The 18,756-nt window shown below is 39.4% G+C and overlaps 1 protein-coding gene across 1 annotated transcript; it reads right to left on the reverse strand.

Annotated features, from left to right (window-relative positions):
* Positions 1 to 580: 580 nt before the first annotated feature.
* LOC146455078 (histone-lysine N-methyltransferase EZH2-like) lies at positions 581 to 18,681 on the reverse strand. Its single transcript, XM_085094686.1, has 22 exons — positions 18,462 to 18,681; positions 16,369 to 16,497; positions 15,492 to 15,608; positions 14,218 to 14,344; positions 13,759 to 13,890; positions 13,499 to 13,619; positions 13,206 to 13,271; positions 12,969 to 13,063; positions 12,350 to 12,384; positions 11,890 to 11,949; positions 11,588 to 11,722; positions 10,560 to 10,703; positions 10,148 to 10,239; positions 9,396 to 9,436; positions 9,163 to 9,288; positions 8,039 to 8,152; positions 6,397 to 6,461; positions 5,713 to 5,808; positions 3,335 to 3,416; positions 2,853 to 2,933; positions 1,956 to 2,040; positions 581 to 874 (listed from the first exon to the last, which is right to left on the reverse strand). The coding sequence occupies exons 1-22, from the start codon at positions 18,546 to 18,548 to the stop codon at positions 808 to 810; spliced, it is 2,097 nt and encodes a 698-aa protein (XP_084950812.1). The 5' UTR covers positions 18,549 to 18,681; the 3' UTR covers positions 581 to 807.
* Between the last annotated feature and the right edge of the window lie 75 nt (positions 18,682 to 18,756).

The raw sequence follows: 18,756 nt of genomic DNA on the forward strand, positions 1-18,756 counted from the left end.
AATAGATTTTGCATGGTAACTGTGGGCCACCGCACATTAGCGTATTCCAAATAAAATAAATTAAAAATAAATTGATAATTAATTCAGCAAAGATCGAATTACTAACTGCCAACACTGGCTACTATCCCGGATATCGAATTGGGATTTGGAAACGTTGTTGTGTTCTTGTGTCATGTTGTTGTTGTTTTTTGTTTTGTTTTCTCAGATTAGGGTGTTTCGTTTTCTAGTTCTGCTTGCTTCGTTTTCGAGTTCAGAGTTCAAGGCCTTCATTTTCGAGTTAAGGTGCTTCGTTTTCGCGTCAAGGTGCTTCCCTTTCTTGTTCGCTTCATTTTCGATCGCGAATTGGGTTGCTTCGTGCTTCGGGCTTCGTTTTCCGGATACTTCGTTCTCGACAATCAGTTAACTCGCGGCTCTCAACACCTTTCGGACTATTATCATGGGAGAAACAAGTTAAATTCGTCTGTAACCGCGGTCAAATGTAAAAAAAGACCCTCGCGTGAATGGGGTAATGAAGTTATTTATTTATTTATTTATTTATTTATTTTAGTATTAAAAGCAGCTAAACGACCAAAACACACTCTTGTACAAAAACTATAATTAAGTTTATTTTTCTAAAACGATACAGACAAAAACGTTGAGAAAAAAATACACATAATATATTACGCGTAGGTCAGATGTGTTGGTATTTTTTCGCTTTACAATAGTCTGCCGAAAAAAAGGGGAAGGAAGAAACGGCGAGCATCAATACCAATACTAGCTTCAGTGTTCTGCGATGAATGTGACACGTACTGATTACAAAATTATGATCTATCGTAAAGCAAAGTCAACGTCTCGTTCAATCCCGACAAACTTAAGAGCGTCCGTAGCGCTGTACCTGTAAATAAAAACGTAAATGTCAAGTTTAGGAAACAAAATTAGCTTTCAGGATCTAAAAATAAAATTTAAGCCTTAAAAGCTTTCGACTCCTTCGCGGAATCTTTTTTTAAGTCGTGAGATGCTAATGTTTATTTTCAGACATTTCGTCACATGACCCACACCACCTCAAGTCACGTGTGAAAATGATTTCGCAAAGGAATCGAAAGCTTGTAACGCTTTAAATTTTTTGGATCCTGAAAGCTAATTCTGTTTTCTAACTTTCAAATGACAGCATCAGCAAACAGTTTTTTTTCTCAAATAAATGCCAAGTATTACAACAGAGTGACAGATCAGATTATCCAGGGCATTATGTGTGAATAAAGTGAATGAGCTAAAAAACCTTCTTGATAAATCGGTGTTAAGGCCTGGCGCAATCAGTGGACATTCAGTTGTTCTTGAAGCAAACTTTCTACCGTTTTACCAAGTGTAAAAGTAACATGTTTCAAAAAAAGTGTTCCTTCTAGAAACTAACAAGAAACAAACAAAACTTTACTGATAAGTCCAAATACACTGCAAAACAGTCTTTTTTTTCTCTTAATCTGTTCTCTTTTTTCTCTTAAATCAATCAAAAATCAAAAGCGTGGATCCTCGCATCTCACAAGCCCACTCTCCGTATATACTTTGGTTTGAAGACCGCGCGCATTCGCGCAATCTAAAGGCGCGAAGCACCAAAAGCGTGGATCCCCGCGCGCGAAACGCGCGCACCTCACAAGCCCACTCTCCGTATATACACTCGCTCCAGATCTTTGGTTTGAAGACCGCGCGCATTCGTTGTCAGACCAACACAACAATACTAAAAATCCAAAAATAATGTTGGTTCCCGACGGAACCCTAGTGGGGACACAAACTAGACCCTTAACAGTAACATGCTGCTAAAAAAAAAACATAAATCACTTTTTGTAAGTGTCAGTGTATTGAGCGCTGATCACTCATTGGGGATACTCTACAGATCGAATTGGTAGTGCTTGACAGTCTCTCTCAGTTCCGAACATCACGCCGCTAATTAGCCTTATATGTTAAAATGGTACTTGTTTCCTTACCTATAATCAAAGAATAATTCCTCTCCGGCTTCAATATCCCGCTTGGCAAAAATGCCAATTCTGTGATCTCCGTTCACCATCATGACTGAAATATTAGAGTAACGATTACACAGTTTACTTTCCAGTGGCTAAAAAGACATCTCACGCTGTAGAATGAAAAGGGCTATTTTTTTATTAAGTGGGATTAAAACGGTCCCTCTAAGGTGGCTGTTTTTTGTCTTGGCAACTGAGCAGTACTTTGCCGTGGTGTTATACGCTGTGTAAGGATGGACGTAACTTTTGCGTCTGGGGATCCAAACACAGTGTAACCATTAAAGTTATTTGGCGGTAAAAGAATAAAAACTCGCAGATAACGGAACCTGATTAAGAGTTGTCAAAACAACTCGAAACGTAGTCCATTTTAAGATTTTTAACTCGTAAAATCCTGTATATTAAAGCCAAATAATTTCTAAAAGTTAGATGATGAGAGGTGAAAGTTTCAGAAATACTGTCAGTACTTTAACGTGATGCTGTTTATTATGCTCTACAATTTGTGGGATGAAATCCTAAAGAGTGACCATTCAAATGAAAGCTACTGGGAAGTGCTTTCCTGTCGTGCTGTCTTTTGTGTTGTACAAGGTGGTTCTAAGTTTTAAGTCTGTGGACGAAATCCAAAAGTGTGATCATTCAAATGAAAGCTGCTGAGCAGTACTTTCCTGTGGTGCTGTTTATTATGTTGTACAAGGTGGTTCTAACTTTTGAGTCTGTGGATGAAATCCTAATGTGTGACCATTTAGATCAAAGCTACTGAGCAACACATTCCTGTAATGTTCTTCGACTAAAATCATTTTCCCGTGATATTAAGTTTAGAAGTCATTCAACTGAAGATAGATTAAGATGCTCGACACAGCCTCTCACCTTTCGCATAGCAGTTTGGACTGATGGAATGATTGGCAAATCTTATTTTGTTTCCCTTACGAGTGGCATCCACAACAAAATCTGAAAGAAAATATCGAGTGGAAAAAATTATTGTTGCATAGACATCTTTCAATGACAGAAAATTTCAGCTTGTTCCGAATACACATTTCCTGGGCTCGGTGCAGGCCTCATGTTTTCCCGCGCATGCCAAAGGTTGCATGTTTCCCGCGTTGGCGATCGTGGCGTTCGCGTCGGTTGCATTGGTTTCAAGTTTTCTCCAGCTCACTGTTTTTCAGCTTCGTTTTCTGATTGGTTCATTTCGTCATTGGCACTTATGTTTTGATTTTTGATTGGCTCGTTACGTCAGTTGCGTTTATTGGCCAGATGAGACCTTCCTGGTCTGTACATGGTTGAATAGGTCAAATGTGGTTCGCTTTAATTTTACAGTAAAAAAAATACAATGCTCCATTTGAAATTCTTACCATTGTTAAGGTTAAACAAAAAACTACACATGTATTTATCGTAGACTTTTCCTCTGCGGTCAGCTTCATCCTGAGAAATAATCTATAAAAGAAACAAGCAATAAATAACAGGATCTGCAAATTCACTGACAACACGCCACTATCTAGCTACCCTGCTAGCAGAGGTTTCTTTCTGGAAAGTCTTTTAGCATGTACCAAGTTATTTGTGCCTCTGGTATTTCGTGTAGTCGGCTTGTTTACTTGGGTACTAGCAAAGTGCAGGAAAGAAATGGTCAAAATGGTTGCCAACAGTTGAGTTTTCAGCTGGAGGGAACTGGACGGTCGACATTTGCGTTTTCATCACAGCTTTATTCAAGACACCTTTAACTCTTCTTTACTGTCTTTTCACACAAGAAGAGAGGAGATACAGGACGGTGTAAACCAGAGAAATGAAAAACTGGGAGTATCTTCGATGAACTAGCGTCCCATCAAGGCGAGAACAGTGAGGCTTCCCTGTAGTTTCAAGCTACAAAACCGAGTAATTTTGGCCAAATATAAAGAGTGCGTGTTTTTACCTTACTTTTAAGCTGTTCAGACTTGGTCTAGATTAATAACATGAACGCCTGGTGTGTCTTTCCCGATTTCTGTTGATTTCATAGCAATCATAAAGAGGACAACGACAAATACAGGTTGTTGCATATTTGCTACTTTCGTTATGTACACCAGGATGTAAGATACTATAGCGGTTTCCAGTTGAGTGTCGAAAGTAATTTCGGGTTTGCTTTGGCTCTGCTTTACTACGCTCGATCGCTTACTGATTGGTTAGCAAAACTCGCGCCACTTTTCTCAACCAATAAGAAACAAACCCAATAGCCTGCGTAGCTGGCGGTATTATAGGCGCTCGCGAAATAAAGTTTTGGCGGTGGAGCCGCCAGAAGCGAGCGGCGAAGCCGCGAGAAATACCGCCTACCAGAGAACTTGGGTATTTTGAATGCCGCCCACTTTTATCACCTCAATGACCTCAACTGATCCCATATTAAACCAACCAATTAGAACAGACAAGTTTCGCCCGAAATATACGCATAAAGGCGATCGTCTGACACTTTGTTGTTGTTGTATGCATGGCGGATAACGGACAATTTGCATCGAAGGGAGATACGCCTACGAAGCCGGTTCAAGGAAGAAAAAGCCAAGAGGAAAACGCTAACGACTTTTGTAGATTGTGTGGTGTCAATCTTAAGATAAAATTCGGTAATTTCAGAAAAGTACCAAATAAATTTCCACGGAAAATTTATTCAAACCTTCAGGTCGCGCGAAGCGTGAAGGCAAGACATTAGCAGAACCTTGTAAGGGGTATTGGCCTGAACATTGTGGAGTCTAGTGTTTTATCGAGTCGAGTTTGTCAGTCTTCTGGTAGGGAAATATTCAACGCAGTTGAACTTGTCCGGTTCATTCGCTCCGGCCTAGAAAGAAGTGTGGAAGTTCCGCTCTGTTCTTCGGATCAAGATACGCAAGTAAGGATCAAACATCTTCTTCCGTTGTCTGTGTCTTCACCGGACAGGAGTCCTCAAGCAAAAAAGGATTTATACAAGGACCGTTTTACCCCTAAGAAATCATTGAATTTCTCAGAATCGACTCCTTCAAATGCAACGAACAAAGAAAACATGCCTCTGATGTCAACCAGGAAACAATCACACCTCGCGTTTCACACTTCTCTGCAGAGTTGAATGTAGAAAACTTGTGTGGTAAACAGACCACTCAGTTTAAAGTATTGATTGTAAACCCGAATGGCCCGCACTGTTCTTTCGACGACGAAACGAACTGAGTCGACGACTCGATCATTCTAAACACCTGTCGAAAACACTGGAACACTGTTGCGAAGATGACCAACATTTCCCTTGGGAAATATATGAGGGATCATCTTATATTTGATTGACGTGTGTACTTCTCTTAACCAATCCGTTTTTCCCGCACACTGGTGTGCGGACTATTCAAAAACCCACGGTTTTTGCGCAGGAGGTATTTCAAAGTCCCCTCCCCATTCTCCTCGCGGCTCGTTTCTAGCAGCTCTGGCGCTAAAACTTTATTTCGCACGCGCCTACAATACCGCCAGCTACGCAGGCTACAAACCCAAAACCAATCGTCATTTGCTCGCATGCGTTTTCCCGCGCTTGACCCCGGTTACATGTATTTGTTTCAAATTATAATTGGTTCGTTGTGTTGTTTACATCTGCTGTGATTGGTCACAGGTAACCAATAGTACTTTGGTTTGAGTTTTAGGACCTCAGCTGAGAACTGCTCTAACTCGTCTAAGATGAATGACGTCTTCACGCTCAATAGTTTATCACTGGAAGTGGTTTGTGTAGTCACGTTGAAGCGAAGTGAAAGAAATTTCTTACCTCTCCGCAGTATTCTCCAATGAAGTCATTCTTTTTACAAGGCTCCTTGATATAAATACCCCAGCCGGCGACATCAGAGGGAGCGAGTAGAAGATGCTGAACAAATAAATAACACAAAGTCAACGATAGGAGAGTATTATTTTCGGTTTAAGCAATTTTCCCACTATCCCTTCGTTCTGTAGATTGCTGCGTTTGGGTTGCTGAACGATGTACGATGAAATGCATGGCCTGATTCATCTTGATTCAACAATAATCGAGAAAACATACAGGTATTTAGTTTCAAAAAAAGTGCTTCTCTTAGAGGGTAAGTACTACTATCGACTTTATCTTCAGACGGTAGTTCTGAACGGTAGAAAAATTGGTGAATTCGTTGTTCTTTAAACTACCTTTTGCAGGTCCGTTTTGTTTACTTTTCAATAAAGTTGTGACAGAGCACGCTTCATAAAAGTTTCTATACATTGTGAACGTTTGAAGTGTTTTATCAGAGAGTGGTAGACAAAACGCCTAGTTGCGTCTCGCGTACTTTCTATCGGAAAATCACAGCTTTAAGGATAAAGGAAAACACAGTTTATTGCTGCGTTCGTGAGGGTGATGGAGAAGTTAAGAGAGGATCAAATACCTAAGGCGAAACGAAAGAACAAAACAAGAGAACTAGTAATTTTAATGTTTCAAAGAAAATTTTACCTTTCGTTGACCGCGTTGAAGTCCAACATTCTTACAAGGGATGGTGGTTTTTCCATCAAAGCTATCTAAAGAAATAAAAAAAGTCAAAGTAGTGTTAGGTTCATGTAGAAATTTTTATCAACACAACAGACTACCTTGAGTCTATCTTCTCAATTTGCAATGTTTCAAAAGTATTGCCAAAGCAACATGAACTTTGACGCCATGGACAATAATCACATTCCTTTTGGTAACGGCATGATGACATCATGAAAAAGAGAACTTCTGGCAAGTACCCGTGACAGTCGGGGTAAGTAATAAAGACAACACTTTCTTGCAACTTGTGATTGTTTGTTCCCCGTATTACCACCTCCGCGCGCAACAAATTTTCAAGTTGCAAAAAGTAGAAACAGCATCTACTTTCTGCAAAATGAAAATTGGCTGCGCACGTGGGTGGACTGGTAATACAGGTAACAAACAATCGCAACTTAAGGGGGTGTTTACATGTGAAAACTCGCCCCGGTGCGAGTTTGATACCGGTATGACATTGCGATTTCATACCGTGTTTACATGAATGGACACTTCATTTCGACCGACATGATTGTCACGCCCAGGTGACGCCATATTGGATTGGATATCGAAGACTGCGCATGCGCTACCCATTCTAGACTCCCAGGAGAGTGATTTCATGCCAGAGCGAACAGCCGTACCATGTTTACATGACATCGGGATGAGTTTTCGTACCGGAATGAAAATCTCGCCCCGGTACAGCTACCGGGGTGAACTCGCACCGGTATGACTCGCTCCGGTACAAGATTTTGTGCTGGTATCATGTAAACGAATACAGAGCCACAAGAGGGAACTGGAGTGAACTCGTACCGGAATGAAAGTTGCGCCGGTATCATGTAAACACCCCCTTACAACGTAATATTTCTTGCGCGACATGTTGCACGAAAATGTTACCTGTATTACTTGGCCTTAAAGTAATGTTACCTAAAAAAAAAATAAAGTGAAACCATAAGCGTCAGAAATCGTTACAAACCACTGCAGCTACATATCGCAATTTTCTTTATGTCTTCTAAAACTTGAAACACATTGCGAGTTACCAAAAATAAAAAAAAATTAATACGAGCAACAGTTTGTTTTAAGGACGGTGCCTACTAATACCGAAGTATTTTTGTGCAGTTTATGACTATAAGGGAAAAGCAAATCTTAGCAAGGGCTATTGGAATCCAAAAAGAAAATTGGGGGTAACCATGCATTTTTCAGAGATAACTAAACAATAATATCTCTAAAAAGCGCCAAAATATAAAGCAATGTATGGGATTTTTTCCTAACTTGAAGCTTAATTATCTCTGAAAAATACATGGTTACCCCCAATTTTCTTTTGAGATACCAAAAGCATTTGCTAAGTTCTGGTTTCTACATTTGCCACAAGAAAATTTGTTTGCACACGTAGGTGGTGATACGGACAACAAACAATCGCAACTTGCGCCGCAACATTTGTTGCGTGTCGAGTTGCAAGAAATGTACATCCTCATTACTTGCCCTAACAAACAGTTTTTGTTCCCCATGAAATAATCAGGATGGATCTGCCTTCAACAAAAAAATGATACTTTAGTCATTGAAAAGGAATAGTAAACTTAAAGAGACTGCTTTAGCTTACCAGCACCACATGTCTGGCAGAGGTCTGGATCACACTCTCTGACCGCTAGGAAGCATGGGCACTGCTTAGTGTTACACTGTGCTTTACAGCGGCACCCAGGGAAACGGTTTTGACCTGAAATGGCATGGGAGGGACAAATCCATTACATCACTTGTTACTAGTGGATCAATCTTTGTTGAAGTGTTATTTTCGGTGGCTTGTGAAATCAAATTCCAGTTATTTAGAAAGAAATTTCATAAATATCATTCACGCGTGACCTGGGATGACTGTAAACCCAGCTGGCATGTAAATTACACGCTGCCACAGTTTAAAGGTGCAAACCCTGTCCTCTGAAAACATTTTCTGCTAACAAACAATTAAATTTGGCTGAGGGTACACAAGCTTAGTTTCATGACTTACAGTAAGTCCAAATGCCTTACAACTAAAGGCAGTGAAAAATGGTAGGCGCGTTGTTAAACCCAACTGGCACAGTAATTACATACTCCCACAGTTTGAAGGTGCAGTTCCTGTTCTTTCCAAAAATTATTAACAAAACAGTACATGTTTGCTTGGGTTTTATGATTTACATTCTGATTCAGTGTCAGGGCCCTGTGACTAAAAAGTAGTGGAAAATAGTAGGTGCATTGTTAAACCCAACTGGCATAATGATACACTGCAGCAATGTACAGGCGCAGTTCCTGTTCTCTCAAACAATTTTCTGCTAACAAGAGAGTAAATGTTTGCAGAGGGTTCAGACACTTGGTTTCATGACTTCCATTTAGTGTGAGGGCCTTGTGACTAAAAGGTAGTGGAAAATAGCGGGTGCATCGTTAAACCCAACTGGCATAATGTTACACTGTACACACTGCCGCAATGTACAGGCACAGTTCCTGTTCTCTCAAACAATTTTCTGCTAACCAGAAAGTAAATGGTTGGAGGGGGTTCATAAGCTTTAAGTTTTGTGACTTACAGTCAGTGGGCCCTGTGACTAAAGGTAGTGGAAAATAGTGGGTGCATTGCTACACCCAACTGGCATAATGATAGACTGTGCACACTGCGACAATTTACAGGTGCAGTTCCTGTTAGCTCAAAGAATTTTCTGTTAACGTTTGCCGAGGGTTAATAAGCTTTGTTTGGTGACTTACAGTCAGTGCTACATTGACAGAACTTTTCACAAAAGTTCTGTGTGGCAACGCAGATGCAGGACTGATCACAAGGTTGGCCAGGATGGTCACATGGTATGTAGTTATACACATGGGTGGAGGTGGAATCTGAAAGGAAAAAGAATAACATTATGTCATGTTTTAATTTGTACTGCATTGAGAAGAAGATTCACTTCAATTCTGCCCCGCAAGAGCAAAAAGATAGGTACCAGTACCTTTTTTCAACTGGATCTTTCTACAGTGAAGAGACCACATCCTGTAAACATCAAAACAACAGCATACTTTTAAACAAGGTGACCACGGCACAACTCAAAAGTAAGATGCAAGTCCTATCTCGCATTAAGAGATGCAATTAAGGATAGTGCCTCCTTCTGTTACTTTGCATACACTCTGTGAATCTCCACATTGTCTGAGAAACGCGGGATTCCTATGGGTGGTGCCTATTAATACAGCGATATTTTTGTGCGGTTTATAGCCAATCTAAAAAGAAAATAGTGGGTAACCATGCATTTTTCAGAGATAATAACTATCTCTGTCCTTAAAGACTTGATTCTTGCTCCAAAGATTATAAATTTGAAAGCTTGCTCTTCTTGCTGGCATTCAACAGTCTTGAGTAATATTCAATTTCAAGCTTAACGTATTTATTAACTTCAGTTATCAACTTCAGCTGTTATTTGTTCTGGTTTTGAGGAAATTGCAGTTATATGTGTGCAGCCTTAACTGAGTCAAGTGTGGTAGCAACCTTCAGTTATGTTAGGCTCTTAACCTTATTTAAGTTGCATAAAGTGGCTAGGAGAGTAGCCTGATTCTCAGATGGTCCAGGTCACTTGTGGCTATCATGCAATGTCAGGAACATGACCTTGAACAAAGTCCATCAGTGAATCTGGATGCAAGCTACCTGGAACATCTGAGAATCAGACTACTAGGAGAGTTAACATCTCTTTTTTTAATGGGATGAAGTTCAAACCTGTGTTTTCTTTTCTTTTTCCTTGGTGGAGTATCCTGATCATCAGCAGTTGGTAGAGGCTCATGTGACTCTTGTAATGCCCTGAGATACACCTACAAAGAAACGTACTGAATTAACAGAATAAACTCCCTTCGCGTGCTCTTTTGGTTCATACGGTGTTAATTCGAGAGGATGCTTAGATGTGCAGGAGAGGAGGCATTTATTTGGGTAATTTTACATCAGTTGAACCTCCTAAAAATGGATGCAAAAGGGTGAGTGTCCTTATGTGTCCAAGTGTTCTTACTACTTAGGTGTCCATATTACAGAGGAAGGGAGTGTGTGAGTTTTGGTATCTTTGAACCAGAAGAAATGTCTGTAATAAAAAAATTCCTGTATAATTATGAAACTGTACTATAAGACGTGACCTCTTTACCTCTTTACAAGTCTTGGTCTGAATCAAGTTTGAGATACTACAGTAGTTGTTACAGTAGATTGGCCTCAAGACACGAAACAGTGATGCCTCAGCTCCGGTCCACTCAGAAGTCACAAACAAATGTTCCGGACTACTTCCTCCAGCCTTCAATATAACAGAAAAGAAAAAGCTGGCATTCTTATTATTTAGGCCCAATAATCAGGGGTTTCTCAAAGCAGACACACGAGAACAATTACTTGCATATTAAATGCTTTGCCCCTGTGATTTTTACTTCTCTGGTTGTTCAAAAAAGGGCAGATAACTTCATCAAGCAGATAATATCACACAGATAAACCATATTAGTTGGAGTACATTATTTTTCCCACTGGATAGCAATAATTAATTGTCGGCTGGATAATGTTATCAGCTCTTAGAACAACTCTGGCCTGGTCGAACCCTGAATATTCAAATTCATTCCCTCTTTGTCAAATCATTATTTGACCAAAAAAACCCTTGTTATTCACACCAGGCAACCCTCGTGTCAGCATGTCCACAAACTACTACCCCAATCCAAACCCTTTCATTTAGCAAAGTTCATCATTTTTTCTTTGCAGCTGCATCATTTCAACTGCGTCAACATTCCTTTGCTGCCAATGAAAGACTCTAGATCCCAAAATAAGAGCCTTGAAAAATTTTCAATGTCCTTATTCCACGTAACTACAAAACAATACAATGGTGCAAGTGGCACAAAAACGAGTTTTATCGCTAGGGGAACAGGGATGGTACAATGGTGAGAGCACTCACCTCCCACCAATGTGGCCCGGGTTCAATTCCTGGACTCGGCGTCATACGCGGATTAAGTTTGTTGTTCGTTCTTGTCCTTGCTCTGAAAGGTTTTTCTATGGATAGTCCCATTTTCCACTCTCCTCATAAAAACCAACACTTCTAAATTCCAATTTGATCTGGACAAGTGTCCCCAATTAGTGCTCTGAGCTAAATACATTGACACTTAGGTAAATAACGTGATTTGGTTTTTGTTGTTCTCTCACCGCAGAATTGTCCGGACTGGGAAATCCTGAACCCTTAGCACTCCCTTTTCCTGTTTTAACATCTCTACTGCTTGCTCGGCTTCGTCTTCTGGTACTGACTGATTCAGAAGTCTTCTCTTCCCCCTCGTGCAAATGCTGTTATGACAAAGAGAAAAGGTCTAGTCCACAGATAACAGTCAGAGAGAATTCACCGGGGGATTTTAAGTGTGTGTGTGGGGGGGACACTAAGAACTCAATGCCTTTGAACACTAAAATGCGTCTAAGCTAAAGCCTCACAAAAATAAGCAAAACAACAAACATACCTTCACATGCGTGTAACAGTCAGAACCACACGGACTTGTTTCTTGAAGATCAACAGGACTCTAAACACAAAAAGACAATATGTCAATGTTGACAACAAGTCTCCCAGTTAGGGCTCCAAGCAAAGACATCAAGAAAATTTCTATGTACGCTGTAACATGCCTGAAATGAGATGTTGGCCGATACTGAGGACAGTGCCTCCAAGTACAGAGGTATTTTGTGCAGTTTATGACTATGCAGGACAATCAGCTTTATTTTCCATTGAAAAAACCCTGCGCATTTCATCTAGCATCGTTTTTATTGTCCGTAGTCTTATGGACAAAAGCTACAAACCAATTAGCGCATTGGAATTTTCTACAGTTATTGTAAAATTGACATTGATATGGGAAGCTCCAAACAATTAAAAAGGTTATTTTGGAAGCTTCACTGAGGCATAAATTATGTTCAAGAAGTATGACGTACCTTTCGCTTTATCTGTGTAGGAAGTGTTCGCCATCCTAAGTGAAAAAAGTGCCATTCAGTTGAAACCATTTAACAGTGACAAACACAGTAAGTAATCTATTAGTAAAGTAAAAACTTTATTTACCCTGCAAAAATGAATCAGCTATACAGTAAGTATTGCTGGTATAATTTCATGTGCAGCCAAATGCTGATGTCCCTACATGCACTATACATTAGAACTTAATAAGAGTGTGAGTTCGCGCTTTCGCTGATTCGCATCCGGTCCACTTGTACCGTAAATCTCTATGCAAAAATTTGGCTTTCAACAAAAGCTTCTGATTCACATCAAAGCTCTGAAAAAGTTATGGAGCAGCAAATTAAAACATATAAAATAAAATAAATGACTCTATTTAAGTGTCAAAGTATTTAGCACTGTAACGCTAAATAAATTGGAATTGTGACCAGTGGTGAAGCTGAATCGATTCACCCCTAGTAGGAGTTATATGTACCTTACATTTCACAGGTTTGGCTTATATGTAGGCTTGTGATGTTTTAGATTAATTTTGTGCTGCTATGAAGCTTTCCTTTATTGATCAAGTCAGATTATCCTGCAGAACAGTGTAAAAGACCCACAGCTTACCATGCATGAAGCAGTCATATTTGTAACACCTTCTGCAGAACAGCATGTGGAAGGAGTGTAAACTCTGTTCCCTTGAAACTGATTGTGCTTTGGGACTAATAAATGAAAAAGGAAAGCAGAAATTGAATGTTAAATGATGCAACAGAACTGAGAAACATACCCTTTTTATACTCAATGAAATGTGAGAGCCAATTTGGGAAAATTAGTTTTGTTTGTCCAAATTACTTCACCACCCACCTATCAACATTTGGTGTACATTCTGGCGGCAATTCACCATTTTTACGATCTAATATATTCTTGTATCTGAAAAAGAGAAGATATATTAGGTAAGAATCAAATGGATAATGATGTGCTGTTCATGCAGCTTTTTTTCATTTTTAACTATTACATGTAAGATGAAAACACAGCCCTTTAATAACAATCATAACCCATGGATGTGCAATGACCTCTTTTCTCGTTTCTCACAGATGTACATGTAGGCCAATTCAGTGGCAACTGGTTTCAAAACAGAAAATAAATCCTCCTTTTACCTGCGATAAACTTCTGCTCCCAGTAAGCCTTTGTCAGGAAACAGAGACGCAATTGCATCAAACAGTTCATCATGTTTCTCGGCTTCCTCTGCTGGCTTTCCTTCGTCTTTGAAGGAACGTTCTGCGGATATTTTAATTAAAAACTTAATTTAAAAAGTTATTCAACTTCAAAAATTAATTTAAAACAGCTAAATGATAAAATCTCCAAAGACAAGACATATAATTTATTTATGGACAATACATAGAATCCTGCAAGGTACCTTCACTTGCTTCTTTCTCCTTTTCCATTGCTGTTTCACTTTCCTTATTCTTGTTGATTGATTCTTTGTGTTTTTTTAAGGCTTCTACCAGCTGAACAAGTAGATCGTCTGTGAGGGCTGCTTCGTCAAACACTAAAAACAAAATTTGTAATTTTTGTTGCCTTTGGTCACTCTGTTTTGATCATATCCTAAACTAGGGGAAGCCTGGACCTTTTCCACTCTCTGCTTCAAATTCAGGCTTCCCCGTCACCAAACCTACTTTGTATGTGCAGTGTGTAATATTAACTTTTAATTAGTTATTTGTGACGAAACTAATGAAAATCTTTTGACCTATTTTTTTTTTTAACATTAATTTTCTTGAAAGTAAACTTTGCTCTAAATCTTCTGCCTGGCTCATGAACTTCCCAAATCCATGCAAATGGTACAAAAAGACAAAAGTTTTAAAATTAACAATGTTACCATGCTCTGGTGTGTTATGCACTCTTCCTTCGTAGTTCTTGATGAGTTCCTCAATGAATGAGCCATCCTGGTCTAACACTTCCTCTCCCATGTATGGAATGTTATGCAGAACTGTCTCGTCTTCAACCTTTCAATATTATCAATGAATGATTTGTATTGAGAAGAATATTGAGCAGCAATTTGCTTACATGGAAAACATCAACAAACTCAGAAACAGCATTCCCACAGGAATCTACATGCCAGAGCTGTAAATAAGCTTTTACAAATCTTTATTGATTAGTCACTGAACTCGAATCAAAATTCACATTACAGTACCGCTCAAAAGTAAGTTACCAGTCTCGTCTCGTTTCTTGTGAGACAAGAGTCACATCTCTCCATCCGTCTCTTGTATCGAGAGACGCGACTCTCGTCTCTTGATATGAGAATCTCGTCTTGCGAGAATCACTGGAGCGGACATTTTGGAATATTAACGAGTTTCCCGTGAGAAGAAAAACAACTGAGTTTAATCCAGGATTAGCTTAATCGTGTTTTAAACAACTGGGCCTTGGGCTCTTAACAAGTGTTTAAGAAGCTGCTCCACAGGGAAAGTACCTGGTCAAATTGGTTGACATAGAGAGACCAGGTGAAAAGCAGCCCGTGATCCTCCCTGTTGGATCAGCGGGTGCTTTACATCTGGTTTCTCGACCTCAACCAATCTGGCATGGTTGTCTTTACCAAGCACAAGGTATCAGCTGACATACTTGTGACTGTCATACACTCACTGAGACACACAAGCTTTGCCACGACAATCCATGGTGTTCCCTACCCAGGGGGAGAAGGGGGTTACTCTAAAACTTTTTGGATGGGGATGTACTGCTGGGACTCTGAAACCCTTACATGTACCCTAAATGAGGCCAAGTTCAGCTGCATTTTGCAGTCCTAAACTAGACTTAAGACCACAAATCCCTACCCTATCCCACACTCACTATTCTCCAGAAACTTGGTCCTATCACAGTCCAACCAAAACAAAAAACATAGTCTAGACTAAAATTACATATTAAGCAATTTATCAGTTTCCTGGAAAATGATACCCTATAATGTCGAGACCATAACTCTCTGATTTCTATACCCTATACCAAACTAAATGTCTTGAAAACCATAACCTTAACAGCTGCACATACCCATTATAGCTTATGTATGAGAGTACCCCTCCTTCCGGTTCCCTACAGTGTTGCAAATTTATGATCAAGTTCTGCAATCTTAAAATTGAATACAAAAGAGTGCACTAAGTTTACCATGTAGTTTTGTTGAAGAGGCGACCAAGTTAATAACTGAGGCAATGGCTGAACAGCATACAAGGTCCTCAGTACAGTGTGTTGGGTGCCATGACCAAACCCACTGTAAACAGAGCACTAAGAAAAAATAATGAATGTACATTTAGCAAAGCATTAGAACATACATGTACCAGAAAGACTGGCGTATAAGCCATACTTTTTAGCCTAAAATTTCTGCTCAAAAACAATTTTTGCAAAAAAATATTTTCTAAAATTTGAGCTTCAAAACTCGGGGTAGAGCTTATCTGTTAACTAGTGCAGCTTACAAGCTGGTGTTTATGGTACTTGAATTCATAAATGTGACCTGATCAGATTCAGTAATCACTCTGCTCTTAGGGTTCTGTGCCAAGTGACATATTTGCAAGGATGGGTGAATGTGATTAAGACTGGTGTGAAACATTAGGTCATCATAACTGGATAAGGGGGTTAACTGTGGTGCTGAATCCATGGGGAGAGGAGAAAAAATTAATGTTGGTCAGGTGATGGCAATTTGGCCATTACAACGAGATTCAAACACTGACATTTTTCAAGCGTTAGGCCTTTGTCAAAGCAAATTGGAGGGCTAACGCTCAAACCATCAACTCTCAAATCTATTCATGGTGGCCAAATCACCTTAAAAACTCTGTTGATTAAACCAAATATTCATTTGGTCAATATAGACAACAAAAATAAGGTCATAGGTTTGACTTCTGTTGAGATACAACGTACAAAGTCATGTAACTCAGATTTTCTATTTCTAAGTAAATTCAGCAAAATTTTGGGCAAAAAAGGGATAATTCTGATGATGCTGATTTCTTCAAAGTTTACATGAATTGTTATTTTTACTATATTATAGTACTTTTCTTGTGGAAGGAAGCTGTTCAGCTGGCGAGATGAATGGAACAACTTGTTGCTTTTCACTTCTTTGTTTTTGCTTCCTCTTCCAGAGCAGTTCTTTAAGATGTTGCTGATTATCTGTGAAACAACTCTGAAAGGCAGAAAGGTCATGATCAGTTTGGAGTTCAGTTTTAGCTTAAGGGTATTTTGGAGGGATCTACTTACAGCTTACTTAAATCTATGGTAAATCTTGCACCTTTGAGTATACAATTGACCAGTAAATGTATGTAGCTAAGGTTGGGCAAGTGCCATTTTGCAGAATATAGCAAGTTTATGCTCATCTACAACACTTAAGCCTTAGCAATGATGGTATAATTTAGATTGAAGCACTTCCCAATGCTCCACACTATTAAGGCTTATTATACAAACAACAGATTTTAGCTTTAGTTGTTATAGCAGATATTTACCATTATAGGACCTCTATGCATACCCCTGTAGGCTAAGGTCTCTAACAAGTGAAATCACTAGTACTGTCAGAAAACTTGGGTCATGTTAGAAGAGTTACCCCCCCCCCCCCCCCAAAAAAAAAAAAAAAAAAACATGAAAAGTCAAGTTTTTGTGGTTCACTTTTATCCATGATTCAATTTTTATTTTCCTTTGTTTTTGTGTATGGTATTTGTATGATAATAAGTATAAAACAAAGAAAATTAAAAATCGAACCACAACATATCCACCACTATCTACTGCCAGTTTGCTAAAAACATTTCAGACTATTTGGCTTTATCAACTGAGTTTAAAGGGAATTTCGCCACTGTAAAGGGATTTGAAAGTTGATGTTTGTTGAAAGTGCTAGTTCCTCGTCTGAGTGAATTATTCGTCATGGGGGATTCTCCCCGACAAAGTACTAGCACTCAAAATGCCAGCTCTCTAATCTCTTTTAAAAAAATGGTAAAGTCGCACTACGAGCCTGGGTGGTCCACACGGCCAGAGCTTAACCTGATTTCTGTAGCACGGAGTAACTAGGAGTATTGTTAGTCTCCCTCCCCCCTCCCACCCCTGGATGGAATGCTAGTCCATCACAGGGTTACCCCCAATAGTACATGTATATCATTGGTATGCATTTATACACCCGGGGGAAGGGAGAATATGTGAAGCAAGATTTCTTATAATTTTAAGGAAACAACAAGGCAATGAAGAGGTCAACCTAGCCTTGAAAACCCTCCAATCTTCCAATCGTCCGATCAAAAGTCTGATGCATTGACCACCCCACTGTGCCTCCTCCCTTAAATCTCTTTATGGTGGCCAAATTACCTCTGTCATCTGAACTCAGTTCACAAAAACAGATATTCCTTCTTACACTGAGGCAGTACCACAGTTTCTCAAGAAACTAACCTGCCAGCAAACCTTGCAATTTTATACCAAAGAGGCAGTTGCAAGAGAAGATGGTACAAAATCATAAAAAATCACTTTATAAATCACTTTATTTAGTTTCAATGTATTTAGTGCTGAACCGAGCACTAACTGGGACACTTTCCAGATCGAAATATTGGAATCTAGAAGTGTTGGTCTTTGAGGAGAGGGGAAAACCGGAGTACCCGGAGAAAAACCTCCTAGAGCAAGGATGAGAACCAACAACAAACTCAACTCACATGACGCCGAGTCCGGGAATCGAACCAAGGTCGCACTTTTTTTTTTTCTTTTTTTTTTTTTTGGATGATTTGAGCTTACTAGACCCAGAAAACAGAATATAATATGCAAGAGTTTATTGCTTTGTAACTGCCGAGAAAAATGTCCTTTCGTATGTACTAAATTAAGCCAGAGCACTTCCCTTATGCTGGCCATGGAAGGAAACCATCACATGTACGATACTTTTACATAACATAGCAAACCTAAACATTAGCTTGTTAGTTGAACTAACCTCAGATAACCATACAAATCTAATAAGATCTGACTAAAGAAAAGCTTAAGAAAGAAGAAAGAAAGCTTGAGACTTAGCATTCAGTCTGATTTTTGATACCGGTAAAAGCTGAGCTAAAAAATATGACAAACTAGAACACACGCGAGCACGATCGTTCTGATCGTTACATTATATTTTCTGCCTAAACATAAGCTTACCTTCACGGCGTCAATTTTCTCTGTTTGCTTGGACTGCCGAAGTTTCAAGTATTCCAGACGAGCAACTCGTTTCAAATCTAGTTCCATTTCAAACTGACTGAACTCAAGACATTAACTGAACTGTTCGTGTTTATGAACGGCGGCGGGAAACACGTTTTCTGAACAATACTGCACGAACATTCGGACTCGATAAATTTTCGTTGTTCTTCGGCGAAGAGCGAATGTGTCTTCGGAAGCTCGGAAGTTCACATTTTTCTTCGAATTTTAGGTTAGCACTCTATGTAAAACCACTTAT

This window comes from Pavona decussata, unplaced genomic scaffold (assembly GCF_977016875.1).
Source record: "Pavona decussata unplaced genomic scaffold, jaPavDecu1.1 SCAFFOLD_286, whole genome shotgun sequence".
Taxonomy (NCBI): Eukaryota; Metazoa; Cnidaria; class Anthozoa; order Scleractinia; family Agariciidae; genus Pavona; species Pavona decussata.

Coding starts and splice junctions, on each gene's coding strand:
- LOC146455078 (XM_085094686.1), bottom strand. CDS start 18,548: ATGGAACTAGATTTGAAACGAGTTGCTCGTCTGGAATACTTGAAACTT. Junction 13,064..13,205: donor TGTACACCAAATGTTGATAG/GTGGGTGGTGAA, acceptor TTCATTTATTAG/TCCCAAAGCACAATCAGTTT. Junction 11,723..11,889: donor ACTGTTACACGCATGTGAAG/GTATGTTTGTTG, acceptor TTGTCATAACAG/CATTTGCACGAGGGGGAAGA.